General features: G+C 51.6%; 7 protein-coding genes across 7 annotated transcripts; 5 read left to right on the top strand and 2 right to left on the bottom strand.

The window, feature by feature from the left end:
• The first annotated feature begins 1,852 nt into the window (after positions 1-1,852).
• BO88DRAFT_490022 (ER lumen protein-retaining receptor) lies at positions 1,853-3,625 on the top strand. The gene is made up of 3 exons (XM_025712745.1): positions 1,853-2,308; positions 2,371-2,657; positions 2,719-3,625. Exons 1-3 carry the CDS (start codon positions 2,209-2,211, stop codon positions 3,337-3,339), a joined length of 1,008 nt encoding a protein of 335 aa, XP_025560288.1. The 5' UTR covers positions 1,853-2,208; the 3' UTR covers positions 3,340-3,625.
• An 80-nt stretch (positions 3,626-3,705) lies between these two features.
• Positions 3,706-4,555, bottom strand: BO88DRAFT_427984 (uncharacterized protein; the record flags this gene model as incomplete). The annotated part of the gene is made up of 3 exons (XM_025709050.1): positions 3,706-4,022; positions 4,193-4,414; positions 4,486-4,555. 3 exons carry the CDS (start codon positions 4,553-4,555, stop codon positions 3,706-3,708), a joined length of 609 nt encoding a protein of 202 aa, XP_025560289.1.
• A 1,372-nt stretch (positions 4,556-5,927) lies between these two features.
• Positions 5,928-7,251, top strand: BO88DRAFT_469514 (uncharacterized protein; the record flags this gene model as incomplete). The annotated part of the gene is made up of 4 exons (XM_025711625.1): positions 5,928-6,185; positions 6,243-6,888; positions 6,937-7,010; positions 7,069-7,251. The coding sequence occupies exons 1-4, from the start codon at positions 6,060-6,062 to the stop codon at positions 7,249-7,251; spliced, it is 1,029 nt and encodes a 342-aa protein (XP_025560290.1). The 5' UTR covers positions 5,928-6,059.
• Positions 7,252-8,083: 832 nt separating this feature from the next.
• Positions 8,084-10,298, bottom strand: BO88DRAFT_437360 (putative translation factor pelota). The gene is made up of 3 exons (XM_025709619.1): positions 9,766-10,298; positions 9,219-9,707; positions 8,084-9,145 (listed from the first exon to the last, which is right to left on the bottom strand). Exons 1-3 carry the CDS (start codon positions 9,841-9,843, stop codon positions 8,492-8,494), a joined length of 1,221 nt encoding a protein of 406 aa, XP_025560291.1. The 5' UTR covers positions 9,844-10,298; the 3' UTR covers positions 8,084-8,491.
• A 185-nt stretch (positions 10,299-10,483) lies between these two features.
• BO88DRAFT_406970 (aldo/keto reductase family protein) lies at positions 10,484-12,003 on the top strand. Its single transcript, XM_025707294.1, has 6 exons — positions 10,484-10,736; positions 10,813-10,823; positions 10,887-10,944; positions 11,016-11,200; positions 11,265-11,634; positions 11,706-12,003. Exons 1-6 carry the CDS (start codon positions 10,668-10,670, stop codon positions 11,859-11,861), a joined length of 849 nt encoding a protein of 282 aa, XP_025560292.1. The 5' UTR covers positions 10,484-10,667; the 3' UTR covers positions 11,862-12,003.
• A 76-nt stretch (positions 12,004-12,079) lies between these two features.
• Positions 12,080-13,241, top strand: BO88DRAFT_120958 (uncharacterized protein). Its single transcript, XM_025701339.1, has one exon. It carries the CDS (start codon positions 12,206-12,208, stop codon positions 13,028-13,030), a length of 825 nt encoding a protein of 274 aa, XP_025560293.1. The 5' UTR covers positions 12,080-12,205; the 3' UTR covers positions 13,031-13,241.
• A 211-nt stretch (positions 13,242-13,452) lies between these two features.
• BO88DRAFT_456340 (alpha/beta fold hydrolase) lies at positions 13,453-14,305 on the top strand (the record flags this gene model as incomplete). The annotated part of the gene is made up of 2 exons (XM_025710919.1): positions 13,453-13,882; positions 13,944-14,305. The coding sequence occupies 2 exons, from the start codon at positions 13,453-13,455 to the stop codon at positions 14,303-14,305; spliced, it is 792 nt and encodes a 263-aa protein (XP_025560294.1).
• Positions 14,306-14,799: the final 494 nt, after the last annotated feature.

Consider the following 14,799-nt stretch of genomic DNA (forward strand, 5'->3'; position numbering starts at 1 on the left):
CCGCTTATCCCATACATCTCCACTCAATCAAGCAACCAACCAATGATGTTATCTTTCTCTTCGCTTTGAACCATACTAAATATGCATTAAACCTTCACCGGCAGCTTCATCCTGTATTCAGCCGCAATAGCAGCAGAACTTTTGAACTTGCGACTTGTTCCGTATGGAGTATTTTCAGTGTGTCGGGGGCCACAGCCTTCATCTTCAATAAGATCATGACTACAGCTGGATAATTGTGAAGAGAATGTTAATATTTATAGGTAGATATCTCTCAGGAAAGGAGAGTTCAGAGTTTCAGCTCACAGATCCAGATAATGCCGAAGTTTGCGGCGGACTACTGCTCATAACTAAATTCGACCAATACTCCACACGGTCGATCAACAATCTTTAATTCAGCTATCTCAACATTCTGCCCCGATCCATTCTTACTAGCTTCAGTGTCTCTTCCTAAAAGATGGATGAGACGAGGTGACTTCACGTACAAGCTAGTATCAAGAAGTGTTCTACACACACTATGGAAGCCTAGGAGCACAAACTGGTGCGTAAACTTCTCTGTCCATTACGAGGTTTGCCTATCACTAGATCTGGAGAGCCCACAAGGGCGGGTACTGAGATATCTTAGTGAATAGCCAGTCGTTCTTCTGAGTTTCATGTGAGCTGAAATGTGAAGTTAGGCGACAAAGCAAGGAAAGCATAGAACCAGCACTCGGCTATACCATTCGGGATTCACTAGCCGTTGTATCCAGGGCAAGAGTGCCAAAATCTGATACTCTCAAGAATCATTTGACAATATTTCCCATTCACATGATTATCCCTTCCCTTGCTTGCGCCGGTTCTCTAATCCTCTTCACACCTTTGGTGCTCTACCATGCCAGTAGTATAAAGCCGTTGGACTGTTTAAAGAGCACCAGCCCCGACCGTCAATGACTCTATGAGCTTAGAAGTTTCCGACATGATAATCGCGGCGTTCTACTCCATACGCGGTGGCACCTTTACCCTGCTCTTCGTCTCCTATACACAGCATACGCAGCGTGCGAATAGAGTGGCATCGAGCTAAATACTGCTGCCCGCGTAAGCAAGTCACAATCATTGGTCTGCTAGCTACCTGGGATGAGAAGGCATTTGAATATACAAGCTTGCAACAATATCTACTCGTCAGTGTCGGTTTGGGTATGACCAGGCTGGCGCAATGGTCTGTCGAGACCATTCACCACGGAGCTAGAAATGCGCCTTAACTCCCTTGGCTCCGAGGCAGCTATGGGCAAAGGAGTGCATTATCGAAAAGAGAATAGAGGTTCAATTAGCCGCCAACCCACAGTATCTACGGCAAGCATTCATCAACTGGATTTGCACAGTTGATGGCAGACTAAAAGTTAGGGAGGGGTCTGTAGTGGCCTGAAGTGAGTAAGAAGAATTCGCTTCGTATCCCCTAGCTTATTCTCTGCCAATCATTGTTATAGGGGATTCTCTTATGGAAGAAGCGGGGTTAACTCTTAACAGTTGATAGGCATTGCCATGGAGGTCTAAACAGCTTTGAGGCGTCCCGGCGCTGTTCGATATCATGTTACTAGATGGTCTACTGTTTGCTGGGCAACTTTAACAAAGCCTACAGGTAGAACCTAGCATGAACTGCTTCACCCAAGCCAGCGGTGTCTTGTACCATCGCCTTCTGATAGAACAGATATAAAGGTGGACAGGGCATCCTGACGTCATCAAGGAGAGATAACTACGCGGTGACACAAGCGTCCACTGTACGCCGGTGGTCACGTGAGGAACACGCGGCACGGGGCCCCCAGGTGCAGGTGGATCCCGTCGGTGACGGTGAGCTCTCCCTTGGTTGAGACCAGATAAGGCGGAAGCTCACAGGTCGACGCGGCCAGTGCAGGTCCATGACAATTAGACCGCTCATCACTGCTACATCAGCTCTTGTCGTGGCATCTTCAGCCTCTTTAAGACCAGTGTGCTTGGTCTTCTAACCTCACAATCTCTCGCATTGACCGCATTGTCATACAGTGGCCGACAACCTACGTTACCCGACCGGGTCTCTGGGTTGATTAACGGAGCACGGTCCACACGAGGACCATCGAGGACCATCTCTCACGAACTTGCTGGATCATCTTAATGGTACTCTGCAAAGTGGATTGCAGGGCGATTCCACAGTGAAAGCTGCTTGACAAGCTTTCTCTTTATATATATTCTCTATTAACAATGCTGAACCTCAACATCTTTCGGCTACTGGCCGATCTCTCCCATATCTCCTCCAAATGTGTCTTGATATGGGCTATCCATCGAAATAAGAGTGCAGAAGGTCCGTATGATAACTTGCATCATTGCAGTGTGCTGCGAGCTAAACATTGTTTCACATAATAGGAGTGTCCCTTCTGACGCAGATGCTCTATGCTTTGGTGTTCGTGACTCGTTATCTCGACCTTTTTTCGAAGGCAGGATGGAAGCACTTCTATCTCGTATTCTTCAAGCTATTCTATATAATCTCCTCGTTCTACGTTATATACCTGATGATGAGAGTATTTCCCCGGACACGGGAAAGGGAGCGAGCCTGGAAGATGGCTATAATATCGGTCGCCCTATCTCTCGTTCTGGCCCCCATATCCATTGTCATCTTTTATCGTGGTTATCCCGATAGATGGTTCACGGAGGTAAGTTGAATGGCTCGCATCGGCCTGTTGAGCTCGCTAACCGAAGAATGATGATATGCAGACTTGCTGGACCTTCTCGATCATCTTAGAGTCCGTCTGTGTTCTCCCTCAATTGCTGCTCCTGCGCCAAACGACCGTTCCAACAGTCATCGATTCATACTACCTGCTTATGCTGGGCTCCTACCGCGCTTTCTATATTCTCAATTGGCTTGTGCGGGGACTGGGCTCCGAGGGTCACTGGGACGTGATTGCAGACCTCTACGGTGTCATCCAGACGGCTTTCTACGTCGATTTTGCCTGGGTTTACTATTCCCGCCAACGTGTCAAGCTCCGAAATGGCGGAGTTGTTGACTCGGAAGATTTCCGCCACAGCTGGCTAGTGAGCAAGATCCTGAACTTCCGGCAGCGGAGGAGTGCAGATGAGGAGCAAAATCTAAATGAGGAGGACGTGGAGGATGAGGAGGTCGCCGGTGGCGGTAGACCAAGGAACAACCGCTGGGGAGCAAGAGGGATCTCCGTCTCGGCCGACGATACACTGGGAAACCATCGTGGGACAGGCCAAGACGAGAGTCTAGAAGGATTCTTAGAAGATGAAGAAGACGACGATGACAATAACGGGTACCCTGTTAACGGGGGCGTTCATCCGAAGCAGTCAACCGGGGTAACGGGCAGCCACGAATGAACTGTCTGCCCTTAATCCCCATATATAGAAACCCTGCTGCAGATCAGCCGGTTTTGGTTACACGACTCATTGTCCTCGGGGCATTATATACTTCCCTAGGGCTTGTTCTCCCCCTTTCTCTTCCTTCATGGCCTCTTTCTTTATTACTCGGGTTCTTGTTTGCATGGAATTTCTCTCACGTCATCAAAGTTTTCACAATCTCAAATTATTTCTTTTTTGGAAATGTAGTAATGCAAAATGGGTCCAAACTGGATTAGGACACGGACATTTTGAATACCACTTCACCCATTGCTGACGGTTAGATCATCCATGATTCAGTGGCAGGGTTGATTACTAGATGAGATCATCCCCCAGCATCCGAGGGGGCTATAGATGAAACACAGGTGAGATCGACCCCATCGTTTCAGGACTGCAACCAGCCATTGCTGCGCCTGCCCATAGCCACAGCTCCTCGTGTGGGCATTGGACCATCGAAGAGGAACCCAGGTAAAAGGGGAAAGACGAGAGGGAAGAACGAAGGGGCCAATTTGAGGGCAAAAAACGCCTAGGCGACAACCTTGCCCTCATTCGGCAAACCCGGCATTGACCGACATCCTCCTGCTCTTGATCAGATCCGCGCCCGGTCCAAAATAGATCATTACTAGTGTTAGCGCGCGAGCCTGAGGACGGGCCTTTTTTGTCTTCTCTTCGTTCATGAAGGGGAGAAAGTGGGATTGATGACAAGGTGGCATCCACTAACCCTGAGGGGAAACTGAGAAACCCAGTGACATCACGTGGATGCGCCCCGGGGGCCCCGATCGTTCGACTCGCTGAAAGAATGAAGATCATCCACATGGCGGTGATGTGCGCAAACCGACAGTAGGAGGGGCCTCGATGACACGCCGGTCAGAAGGCCGTTCCATAGGGCCAAATCCCTCGCGGACGCCGAAAGGAACTCCAGCATGAAAATCTTGCGCAAAATGCACTAACCGAATTCCAGAACAAGACGGCCTCCCCGAGCGAACCGGCGATTCCTTAGGCGCCAGTGCCATGGCGGGAATCTCCGGACTGGAATAATGGTTGGAGATGGACGTTCCTGTGAAGCAACTCGCAGGTCCTGGAGAGGACCACCCCATCCATCCTCATCTCGTCTGGCGCGTAACTCACCTTTCCCTTCGGGGACACGTGGCTTCGGTTGAACGCAGGTAGCCGGCAGGATGAGCACTGGACCGATCATATCTTAACCTGCTGGATCCAGGGGGACAGCCTTCCCGGCACCCGCGCATGCGTGGACTGAAATGGGGAGAGACCATACGTTATGACCGTTCATTACGGGCCTGGAGGATGGCTTTGGTGGTCAGCTCGACTCCGTAGGGCGATTACACTAGTCCGATCGCAAAACCACAACAAGCATGTCTCCCCATGTCTGTCAGACAAGCCCGCCAGCCTAGCCTAGTCCAGTCCGTTCTGATCCACCGGGATTTGCAGCCGCAGCGACGGAGAAGCGCTTAATGGCCTATCTTTCCGTGCTACCCCTGCACATAGAGCTTCCTTGATGCTCTCCTCCGGTTTTGCTGGTGACCGTGTTTCCTCCACAGCTTTCCGAACAGGATTTAGTTGCGTCCGGCTAACAAAGCACCAGAATCCTGGCTTATGACCTACCGTTGTTGGGGCTGCGTCTAGTAGCTTGTCAATTCGTCTTCTCTTGGCCGCTCTCACCCTCCATCTCCACCTCCCGTAGCGGCTAGGAAACTGGCGATGCGTTCATCTGCCGTTCGGAGACTTTCTGGTGTATTTTCCCACGCTTTTTGACGGATTTGTAGTCATTTAATTATTTGTTATTATACTTTTTCCATTTTGCGATCCTTTACCCGGGACTTTCTTATCCGCTAGGCTTTCTCCGTTGGACTTGACCATTAGCAGAACTGTCAGCTCCAGCGCTAACCCACTGATTGCCATTTGATATGGACTTTGGGCGGTTCGCTAAAGTATCGGTTTTTGTCACTCTTTTCATGGCATTACCCATTCGACAGTGTCCACATCAGGGATCCAGTACATCGGAACTAAGATCGCAGCAGGTACTGCCTTGTTCTTGAGTAACATGGGTGGGCCTGGGAATGCAAAAGTCTGAGCCCCGGGGGGTTTGGGGGCTGGATTGTCTCCCTTCTCATGTCATGTCAAGAGATGAGAAATTATTTCTCTCTCCTCCCCTGCCCCTCTAGAAAATGGAGCCATCCGCCTGGAATCAGCGGGCGCTTAAATGCAGGCGCATGGTCATACCTACACCTCTTGATTGCGATTCAATTTTTGCGGCACAGTGAAAGTGGGCGGTACCTACCATGTTCACTAGAGCTCTCTAAGCCCGATCACCAAAGGCTTCACACTTCTGGCCTGCCTTGCGAGGCATTTTGTCTTTCATTGATATCTCCTACTCGAGTATATGAACCCACACGCACATCCATTAAACTTCTACTCCATCCTTCCACATTTCACTTCAAAAGCAATCTTTGCCTTCCACCTGACGATTACGACTTGTGAAGAACTATAATTCTTTTCTATCTGACTCATTCTGAAGAAGCCTTCTTAATCTCTCTACTCGTTCATTCGTCCAGCTTAATCATCTATTATATTAGTCTCCTTGCCACTGCTGGCGGTTTGCCCTCTTGCGTGTTTCATCCACGTTACATTCCTTCCACAACAACAGCCCCTGCATCATTTGCAACCGCACGCTGGCCTTCACAATGTATCCCCAGACACCCATCGGATACTCGGCGCCAATGGTCTTCAGCCATGGTGGCTCGAACCCCGGAGATGGACTTGACGAGTACTATGCCAGTATGCAGCCTCAGTGGACCGCACTCGATACTGTACGTTGTATTCAGATGTTATTGGATCGCCACTTTGCTGATTATTCTGCCATATAGTCACCTTATACCGGTGTTAGCAATCCTTATACTACCGCGGCAGCTTTCCCGACTGGTGCCATCTTGACTCCGATCAGCCTTCCGGATAGCTCCTTCAGACCAAGCCCGGTGCTCAGTCATCACTCACAAGAATTTCACTACAACGTTCCCGAGTCTGTCCCACCACAAGGCCTAGGCATCACCGCACCCTTCCCCAGCAGTTTCCCCCGTACCGTCACCGCAGGTCTGGGACATACCTCAGAGGAACCGGACTTTGGCTTCAGCGAAGCTATCCTGTCACCTCAACCGCCACCCGCGAAGAGGGTCCGACGTGGGCCCAAGCAGGCGGTCACACCCCGAGAAGCCCCGGTTACAATACTACCTAATCCTGAAGGGCTGCAGCGCATGGAACAAGAGCGACGACAAGGGGCAGCCGACGCTCAAAACAGTCAAAGACCCCGGGCTCCGGGTCGGGGGAGGCGAGACCCGCAAGCTGAGGAGGAAGACGCATTTGTAGAGAGGCTTCGGGAGCAAAATCTAGCCTGGAAAGTGATCCGGGAGATGTTCCGGAACAAGTTCCACAAGGATGCCTCGGAGGCGCGTCTACAAATGCGCATGTTGCGGCGACGGAAGGAGCGATTGGCACGGTGGGATGAGAATGATGTGAGTACGTGCGCCCGAGCAGTCGCAAATTGTCAACTAATTAACGATCAAGTCATCCAGATCCGACTGCTCATAAGAGCGCGGGAGTATTGGGAGCATGAGAAATACAATGTGATTGCACAGAAGGTGAGTCCCTAGTGCAACCTTGGCCCAAGGACACTTGCTAATTAGATTACGAATCTAGATGAAGGAGTTCGGAGCGGGACCGTACACCCCAGAGCAATGTGAAGCCCAATTGCGATACCTCGATGCACAGAACCGGGAGCGTAGCACTGGTCCGCGGACACGAATACCTGATCCTCAGCCATCGCGAAAGCGATCATGGTCAAAGGTGGCCTCCAGTGTGGCCAGTGGTAGTACGAAGTAGCATTTGTGGTTTTTTGGGAATGTACTTTTTTGACACTTTCTTTTGGGAGGGATGTTGAAGCGCATTATTGATTCCTTTGGGGCTTTCTTTTTTTTGTTGGGGGGAAATTACACGCAAGGATGATTGTTTACGTCTGGATGAGTTTCTTTGTTTACTTGGATATACCCTGTGACCGATTGCATGCGAATGACATATTTCTGGACAATTTTGAGCAACGTGAATCTCAAATCATGGACTTTGAGAGAGCGTCTCCCGACATCGGGAGAGAAAGCGAGCAAACCAATCAAGGACGGGCCTTGCTCTGGACGCTAATGCGACGGACAAAGAGACGAAGCCAGCGTCGTACAGGCCCTAGGGAGTTTCCCAGCTGCTAAGCGATCACAATTAAACTTTCAGGCCATCTAACGGCTGAAGATCAGCTCGACTAGGGGCCCAGCTAGCCTCTTTTGGTGGGAGATAGGCTGCATCTCTAGAGGTCAGTTCTTAGCCGCCAGCAGCCCCAAGCCACACGACAGCTGGAGGACGTCGGTCCCTATGAAAGAGCCGCCGGGGTGATCCTCCACACGCTTACGTACAGAATACATGTTGCCTAGCAGCTGCCTAACTGGTGATGTTTTAGGAGGAATGCAGTCAGTGACTCAAGCAGTCTGGCCCGGGTAGAAAACTACTCGGCTAAGTTTAGCCTGGTGTTACCGGCCAATGCAATGACATGCTCTGCTATGCCATGCACATGTACATGTACATGCACCTTTCAGCCGCAGCAGCAGGGATTGTCAACTTCCTCCCACGGCGCTGGTTTTACCGCCTGCTTTGGCTCATCGGGGATAAGACTAGTGTTCATGGCACAGTTATCTTGCGCACACCGATGACAACATGATCGTCTGCCTAGCATCTAATTGAATTGCCTTCCGCCAAATCCTGCCGTCGATTCTGCGCCAGCATGGCGGAGCACAGGATTTCCAGAATCAAGCGCCAGGAATGGTTACTGCGCTTCTAGTGTCGCTGTCGTCTTCCACCCCCTCAGCGGGCGGGCTTGCTGAATGTTGTACACGTCTTTGCCGTTGCACTCATTCCTTTCGGACCTTCTCCGGGTTCTTGAATGATAAGCGTCTTAGACACACTAGCTATGAGGGTCGTGCATTCGTTCAACGTTACGGGGGCTAGACACCCAGCATCAGGGTTTACGAGAGGAAGGGAGTAGCAGCAGGTGCCCGGGCTGTGCACACCCGAAACATAGGCTCTAATGGTCGTCCTCCCCCTCCTCTTCTATATCCTCATCCATTATAGGGAACGTCAACAGGGCTGCCACCCCTCCTAGCCCATCAAGTCGCCTTCCACTCTCATGGTCGGAGCTAAGCACTCGCACCTCACCACCCTCGACATCCCGTACCCGATCTACCAGCGATACCCAGCGTTTGCGCTCCGCCACGTCCTGTGACCTGAACAGCCGATTGGAGATGATCAGCACGCCGCCACCGCGGCCAACGGCACCCTGGTCGACAGCGAATTCAACCTCGCGGGGACCATATGTCGCTTTGTTGGTTTCTTTGCGGAGCTGGTCGAGAAAGTCGTCCATGAGCTTTGTTTCGCGCGCGTACTTGGTATCGGCAAGGATGGTCTTCACAGCTGGCGACTGCAGCACTTCCGCTAGCGAGTGCAGGTAACCGGAAGCCGAGTGTACAACCACAATACTGGGTAGAAGGCGTTTAAGTGCCGGTGTCGAAGTGGACGCCTGCGACTGAATGTACTTCTGGAACCCAGAGGCCACGAAGCCTGGCGAAGCAAGGAGAACAGGCCGAACGGTCTCGCTGCTGGTGAGTGAAGCCGAGCTGGTGTTGAATTCCAGCTGGCGCAGCAGCGTATCGAGTGTAACCTGGAAGAATTTCGACATACCCTTTCCCCACCCCAACCTGTCAGCATACACAGACAACCCCAACACGGGGACAGATAATCATGGTACAACCCACCTTATCATGATCACCCCCACCATGCCGTTTCCTGGGCACCGACATCTCAATCTTCTGCTTTAGGATAGTCTGAAACTGCCCAATAAAGCAAATATGCGCCAACCCTTCCTGCATCACCACGGCCACGGCCTCCGCCCTCCGTTGTCCCCCTTCATCCACCGCATCCTTCAACATCTGCACCGCGATACTGTCCCATCCGACGCCCTCACCGTCCGCCCCAACTTCCTTTTCTAACGTGAAATTCCGATTCAGCTCAAGATCGAGCGTATGGTGTTGTCCGATCTTCGTATGGGCCGTCTCGTTCACAATTGTCCCGCTGACATGTAGCTGCGAGCTCTGCGGATCGAAATCAAGGTTCTTCACGCGGATCTCGAGCATCAAGTGGACTCGAGCTGAGGTAGTAGAACCGGTTTCTTGAGTTGTGGTGACACGACGGATAGCGCTGGCGCGGAGGAGATCGTTCGGCCGGATGAGGTTGTATGCGTGCCACTGAAGCCGTTAGTTAGACAAAGAGCTACCCCTCAACCAAGGACAGAGTATACCATACCATATCCTCAGGCTCCTCAGGACACAAGGTCACCGTTCCGGAGCCATTGTGCTCGATCTTGTTCTTGATGAGACGCATCTTGGCTGTAGAGCAGCAGGGTTCCTCGCACGGCGGGGTAATGTTTTTGTAACTGGGACAGACAGCCTCGCGTGGTAGCAGGTGCCTTTCAGTACGTTTAGTTATATGCTGGGTATTCAGATACCTCCTAAGCACTATCAAACCCACTCAAGGTATAGATAGATGAAATAGTCACCGTCTCCGACAGACAGATCCCTCCTTCCAATCAGGCTCGGGATGATGACGACCAAACTGACTTGCGGGCGGCAGCCTCAGGCCAGGACCACCCACCACCTAGCTGCGGGACCGTCCCAAAGCGGACTAGCGATGTGTGTCATCCGACCGAGGCTTGACTATCGATAAGAGACGGAACCCTAAGACCTAAGCCCTGGTCGGAGATAAGATGATCAGATAATAATTATCCCAGTGGATTTGATGTATCATAGTGGGTATGTACTATGTATGTCTATCCGATGAACATCATAGCAGAGTGTGCAGACTCCTCATCTCCAGAGATCAAAATTATCAAGTATATAGCATCAAATAATATCTAATACGAAAACTGGAATTAGCACACCACACCGGACCCTCTAAACCCGAGTTTTTTCTTCCATCTCCGCTCGTATCACTAACTTAAACCCCCATGCCTTTATGGACGTGGGGCGGGATGAGCGGCATTACTTAAATGATGGTTCATTTCCCGGGTTGAGGGGGGGACCATAGCCTCCGGCGGAGCATATAAATTAGTCTCGTATCTCTTCTTGTTGGGTAATCGGTGGCTTCTTCTACCTTTGCATACACCTTTATCTCCCCAAAAATAATAGAAACTGGGTATACTCAGCATAATGGCTCTCTCACTACAATCAACCAAGAAAATGGTCTCGGGGTATGAGATACCTGTTCTTGGATATGGTGTGAGTGTTCTTCATCCCTGCTTTCTAGTTTATCTCCGGGTTAAGTTCTCGACTAAAGTGTGTATCGATTTTATAGGTCTATAAAACGTGCGTCCCTACTCACCCCTACCATCCAACCCAATCCACCTCATCAATTAACTCGTTGAACAGTCCCCCCGACGTCACCGAGTCCGTTACCCTCAAAGCACTGGAACTCGGATACCGTCACGTACGCACACCACCTCCAGTCCCTCCCCGCCTCCAACCCAACTAACTAAATCAATTTGTTGTAAACGATAGATCGACAGCGCCCAACTCTACAACAACGAAGCCGAATGCGCCCTCGCCATCAGCCGCTCCAACATCCCACGTTCCCAAATCTTCTACACGACCAAGATCCCCACCACGCACATGTCCTACGAGAAAGCCAAAGAAGCGATCGAGTCTAGTCTAGCTGCTGCCAAGGGGTTGGGGTATATCGATCTGTACGTCTATCCCCTACTTTTACGAATCTACATCCAGAAACTAATAACAACGGGGATGGTGTAGAATGCTCCTCCACGCCCCCTACGGCGGGCGCAGCGGCCGACTCGGCGCATGGCGCGCCCTTGTCGAAGCGCAAGCAGCAGGGAAGATCCGCTCGCTGGGGGTATCGAACTACGGGATCCGACATCTAGAGGAGCTGGAGGACTATATTCGGGGCGGAGGCGGCGGGGAGATTTCCGTCGGGCAGTATGAGATCCATCCGTGGTGTGCGCGGGAGGATATTGTGGGTTGGTTGAGGGAGAGGGGGGCGGTGGTTGAGGCGTATGCGCCGCTTGTGCAGGCGAAGAGGATGCAGGAGCCGGTGTTGAGGAGGTTGGCGAGTAAGTATGGGAAGAGTGAGGCGCAGGTTTTGGTGAGGTGGAGTTTGCAGAAGGTGAGTTCTCTGTCTTTCTTTCTTTCTTTCTTTCTTTGTGTATGGAGGTTGAAGATGCTAACGAGGTGTAGGGATACGTGCCGCTGCCTAAATCGGTGACCGAGTCGAGAATCCTGGAGAACTCGCAGGTGTTTGATTTCGAGCTGTCCGCGGAGGATATGGAGGAGTTGCAGACGACGGAGTATGCGCCTGTTAGCTGGGATCCGGCGAGGGATTCGAAGTTGTAGATGAACACTCTGGAGAAAGAAGAGTTAGTCGCTGAATGGAAGTTAGTATGAATAGAGCGAGATAATAGTGAATAGAAACAAAGCAGACAACAATAACCAAGATAGAGGCAATACGGGGTAAACAAGCGGTGATCCAATCTCGGCACAACATATCCCCGTCGCGGCCTCCTTCCGCATTCCACCCCAACTACGGAGTACATACAAACTATAATCAACAACATCAATCGATAAGACCTACGACACACCCATGGCCTCTCCACAATAACCTCCCCACCTCCCTCTACGACAAGACATGCCTCCTCACCCTCAAATGTCTCCTCCTCACTCCCCGACCGTCTCCCAAAATGCCCCCCTCCCCCAGCAAGCGCATCATCCTCGAAAAGTCCCGCACCGTGCGCCGCCGGTACCAGCGCAGCAACAAACGCTTCCAATTCACAGCATCACAGATCGCGCGCATCGAGCGCGAACAAGAGCGCGAGAAACGCGCCCAGCAGCTGCGTGACAAGGAGAAGAAACGAGTCGCGAACAAGAAGAAGAAAGCGGAGAAAGAGGCGCGCGATAGAGAGGAACGAAGGAGATTGGGGCGCATGGGTTTGCCGGATCCGAATGCGCCCGTGCCGCCGTCGAGTCAACCTTTGTTGTTTAAATTTATTAAGAGGAAGGATGGGGAGGAGGGGGAGAGTAGCAATGGTGGTGGTGATACAGAGCTAGATGAGAGTGGGGATACGGAGGTGGATGAGGATCTTTTGGAGGATTTGGAGGCCGTTGTTGATGCTGCTGCAGCTGAAGCTGATGGGTTGGGTTTGGATTCGGGTTTGGATACAGGGGATGAAGGGGAGGGGGAGGATGGGGATCATGGGGATGAGACTACGGTTTGCGAGCAGGGTGACAATGAGGGTGAACAGCAGGTTCGGGCTAAAGAGGAGGATGAGTTCTCTGATTGCTCTATCTTTTATGATGAGGATATCATCAAAGAGGCGGGGAGTACTACTGCGCCAGATCAAGCTGCGTTGCATGATAAGCCGGAGGCTCAGCCGGAGAACCAAACCTACCCCTCAACTGCCGACTCGTTCCAAGACGACACGGCACTCCTTCTCGAAGAATTCGGCCATGAATTCGAAATAGACGAGGAATTCGAGCAAGCACTGGTTGCGCTGGATGCCGTGTGATCCGAACGAATACTTTATAGTATAAGGCAGATAAACAAAGCGCTTCCGACCCGAAGGCGATCCGCCTGTCGGATAGCGACGCCCCTCGTCGGCTCGGGCGGTGATAAGCGGGCGGCTTGCCTCCCCGCCACGAAGCCGTGGATCCGACGGATTCAACACGGTGAGAGAAAGGGTGAATATGGGTAAGCTGTATTGGCATGCAGCGGATGCAGTGAGAGGAAAGATGAACATCGGAAAGGAGAAGTCATGGTGGAAAGTGAGGCCAAAAAGTTGAGGCCGCAGCTCCTCCCCGCACATGACGTCGGCCAACAGAGCTAGATGCATATCCGATCGATCGAACATCTCCGGCAAGCATCTCCCTCTCAACATTCTCCCCTCTCACCTTTCAGAATCCATTGGAAACCCAAACAAGAAGAGACACCATGCCGACCGTCACCGTCAACAACCACCAAATCTACTACGCCGACACCCACCCGGACGGCGCTCCGGCCACCGGCCAGACCATCATCTTCATCCACGGCCTGGGCTCATCGCAGAACTACTACTTCCCGATCCTCCCATACCTAAGTAACCACCGCTGCATCACCCTCGATACCTACGGCTCAGCCCGATCCACATACACCGGCGACGCCATCAGCATCGCCTCCATCGCGTCCGATGTCATCGGAGTCCTAGACGCCCTACAAGTCCCCAAAGCAGTGGCCGTCGGCCACTCCATGGGCGGGCTGGTAGTAACCCTGCTCGGCGCACAATACAGCGACCGCTTATCAGGCGTCGTCGCCATCGGACCTACCCACCCGTCCGAGAAGCTCGCAGAGGTGATGACGCAGCGCAGCGAGACAGTCTCAAAGGGTGAGAGCAGAACCCAACCAAGTAGCAAGCAAACCAGTCGTCAAACTAACATATCTCCCAGCCGGCATGGAACCAATGGCAAACACCATCCCCAACGGAGCCACTGGCTCCCGCAGCTCCGCACTCGTCAAGTCGTTCATTCGTGAATTGATCATCGGACAGAACCCCAAGGGTTACGCGGCGCTGTGTCTGGCGATTGCTAATGCGCCGGTGATTGATTACTCGAAGGTTACGGCGCCGTATCTCCTGATTGCGGGCGATGAGGATAAGTCTGCGTCGATGGAGGGGTGCGAGCATATTCATGCGGGGGTGTCGAGTGCGCAGAAGAAGTTGGAGGTGTTGAGGGGGGTGGGACATTGGCATTGTGTGGAGGCGCCGGAGGAGGTAGGGGGGCTTATTGGGGGTTTTGTACAGAGTTTGTAGTCATTGGATGAGATATTACCATGTGAATTCTATACATAGTATGAATCGGTATGCTTAGACATCAGATAAAGCTACTGCAATACAAATATGGCCAAATCACTCTACATAGTAGTAAACCATCGAACCAAAAAATACTATAGAACCATTTTTTATAGGCAATCGCTCATACCATACAATTTACCACATATCATAAGAACAATAAATAAATATATACTATGAAAGTAAAATAAATCAGTTCGCCGGCGCCCGCACCAACTTAACATCATAGTTCAACTCAAGACCAGCTTGAGGATCATCCTTGCGAGGCACGAAATCCACAATCAACGAATCCTTAACAGCAAACACCGAGTCATTAGTGAGGTATTTATCCTTGGAATCAAAGATTTGCGTCGTGAGGGGCTTGTAGCCGTCGTATGTAGCCTGCACATCCCCATAACCATTAGCACCATACCCACCAAACACAACCACCCAAGACATGAGGGAGAGGGAGAGGG

The sequence above is a fragment of the Aspergillus vadensis genome, assembly GCF_003184925.1.
Source record: "Aspergillus vadensis CBS 113365 unplaced genomic scaffold BO88scaffold_21, whole genome shotgun sequence".
In the NCBI taxonomy this organism is placed as follows: Eukaryota; Fungi; Ascomycota; class Eurotiomycetes; order Eurotiales; family Aspergillaceae; genus Aspergillus; species Aspergillus vadensis.

What these genes read in the sequence shown, in the direction of transcription:
- BO88DRAFT_406970 (XM_025707294.1), top strand. Translation starts at nt 10,668, where the DNA reads ATGGCTCTCTCACTACAATCAACCAAGAAAATGGTCTCGGGGTATGAG. An exon ending in TGGAACTCGGATACCGTCAC is followed by an intron (nt 10,945 to 11,015) that starts GTACGCACACCA and finishes TGTAAACGATAG; the next exon opens with ATCGACAGCGCCCAACTCTA. An exon ending in TGAGGTGGAGTTTGCAGAAG is followed by an intron (nt 11,635 to 11,705) that starts GTGAGTTCTCTG and finishes AACGAGGTGTAG; the next exon opens with GGATACGTGCCGCTGCCTAA.
- BO88DRAFT_120958 (XM_025701339.1), top strand. Translation starts at nt 12,206, where the DNA reads ATGCCCCCCTCCCCCAGCAAGCGCATCATCCTCGAAAAGTCCCGCACC.
- BO88DRAFT_437360 (XM_025709619.1), bottom strand. Translation starts at nt 9,843, where the DNA reads ATGCGTCTCATCAAGAACAAGATCGAGCACAATGGCTCCGGAACGGTG. An exon ending in CTGAGGAGCCTGAGGATATG is followed by an intron (nt 9,708 to 9,765) that starts GTATGGTATACT and finishes TAACGGCTTCAG; the next exon opens with TGGCACGCATACAACCTCAT. An exon ending in GTGGGGGTGATCATGATAAG is followed by an intron (nt 9,146 to 9,218) that starts GTGGGTTGTACC and finishes GGGTGGGGAAAG; the next exon opens with GGTATGTCGAAATTCTTCCA.
- BO88DRAFT_490022 (XM_025712745.1), top strand. Translation starts at nt 2,209, where the DNA reads ATGCTGAACCTCAACATCTTTCGGCTACTGGCCGATCTCTCCCATATC. An exon ending in TCGAAATAAGAGTGCAGAAG is followed by an intron (nt 2,309 to 2,370) that starts GTCCGTATGATA and finishes TTCACATAATAG; the next exon opens with GAGTGTCCCTTCTGACGCAG. An exon ending in CCGATAGATGGTTCACGGAG is followed by an intron (nt 2,658 to 2,718) that starts GTAAGTTGAATG and finishes GATGATATGCAG; the next exon opens with ACTTGCTGGACCTTCTCGAT.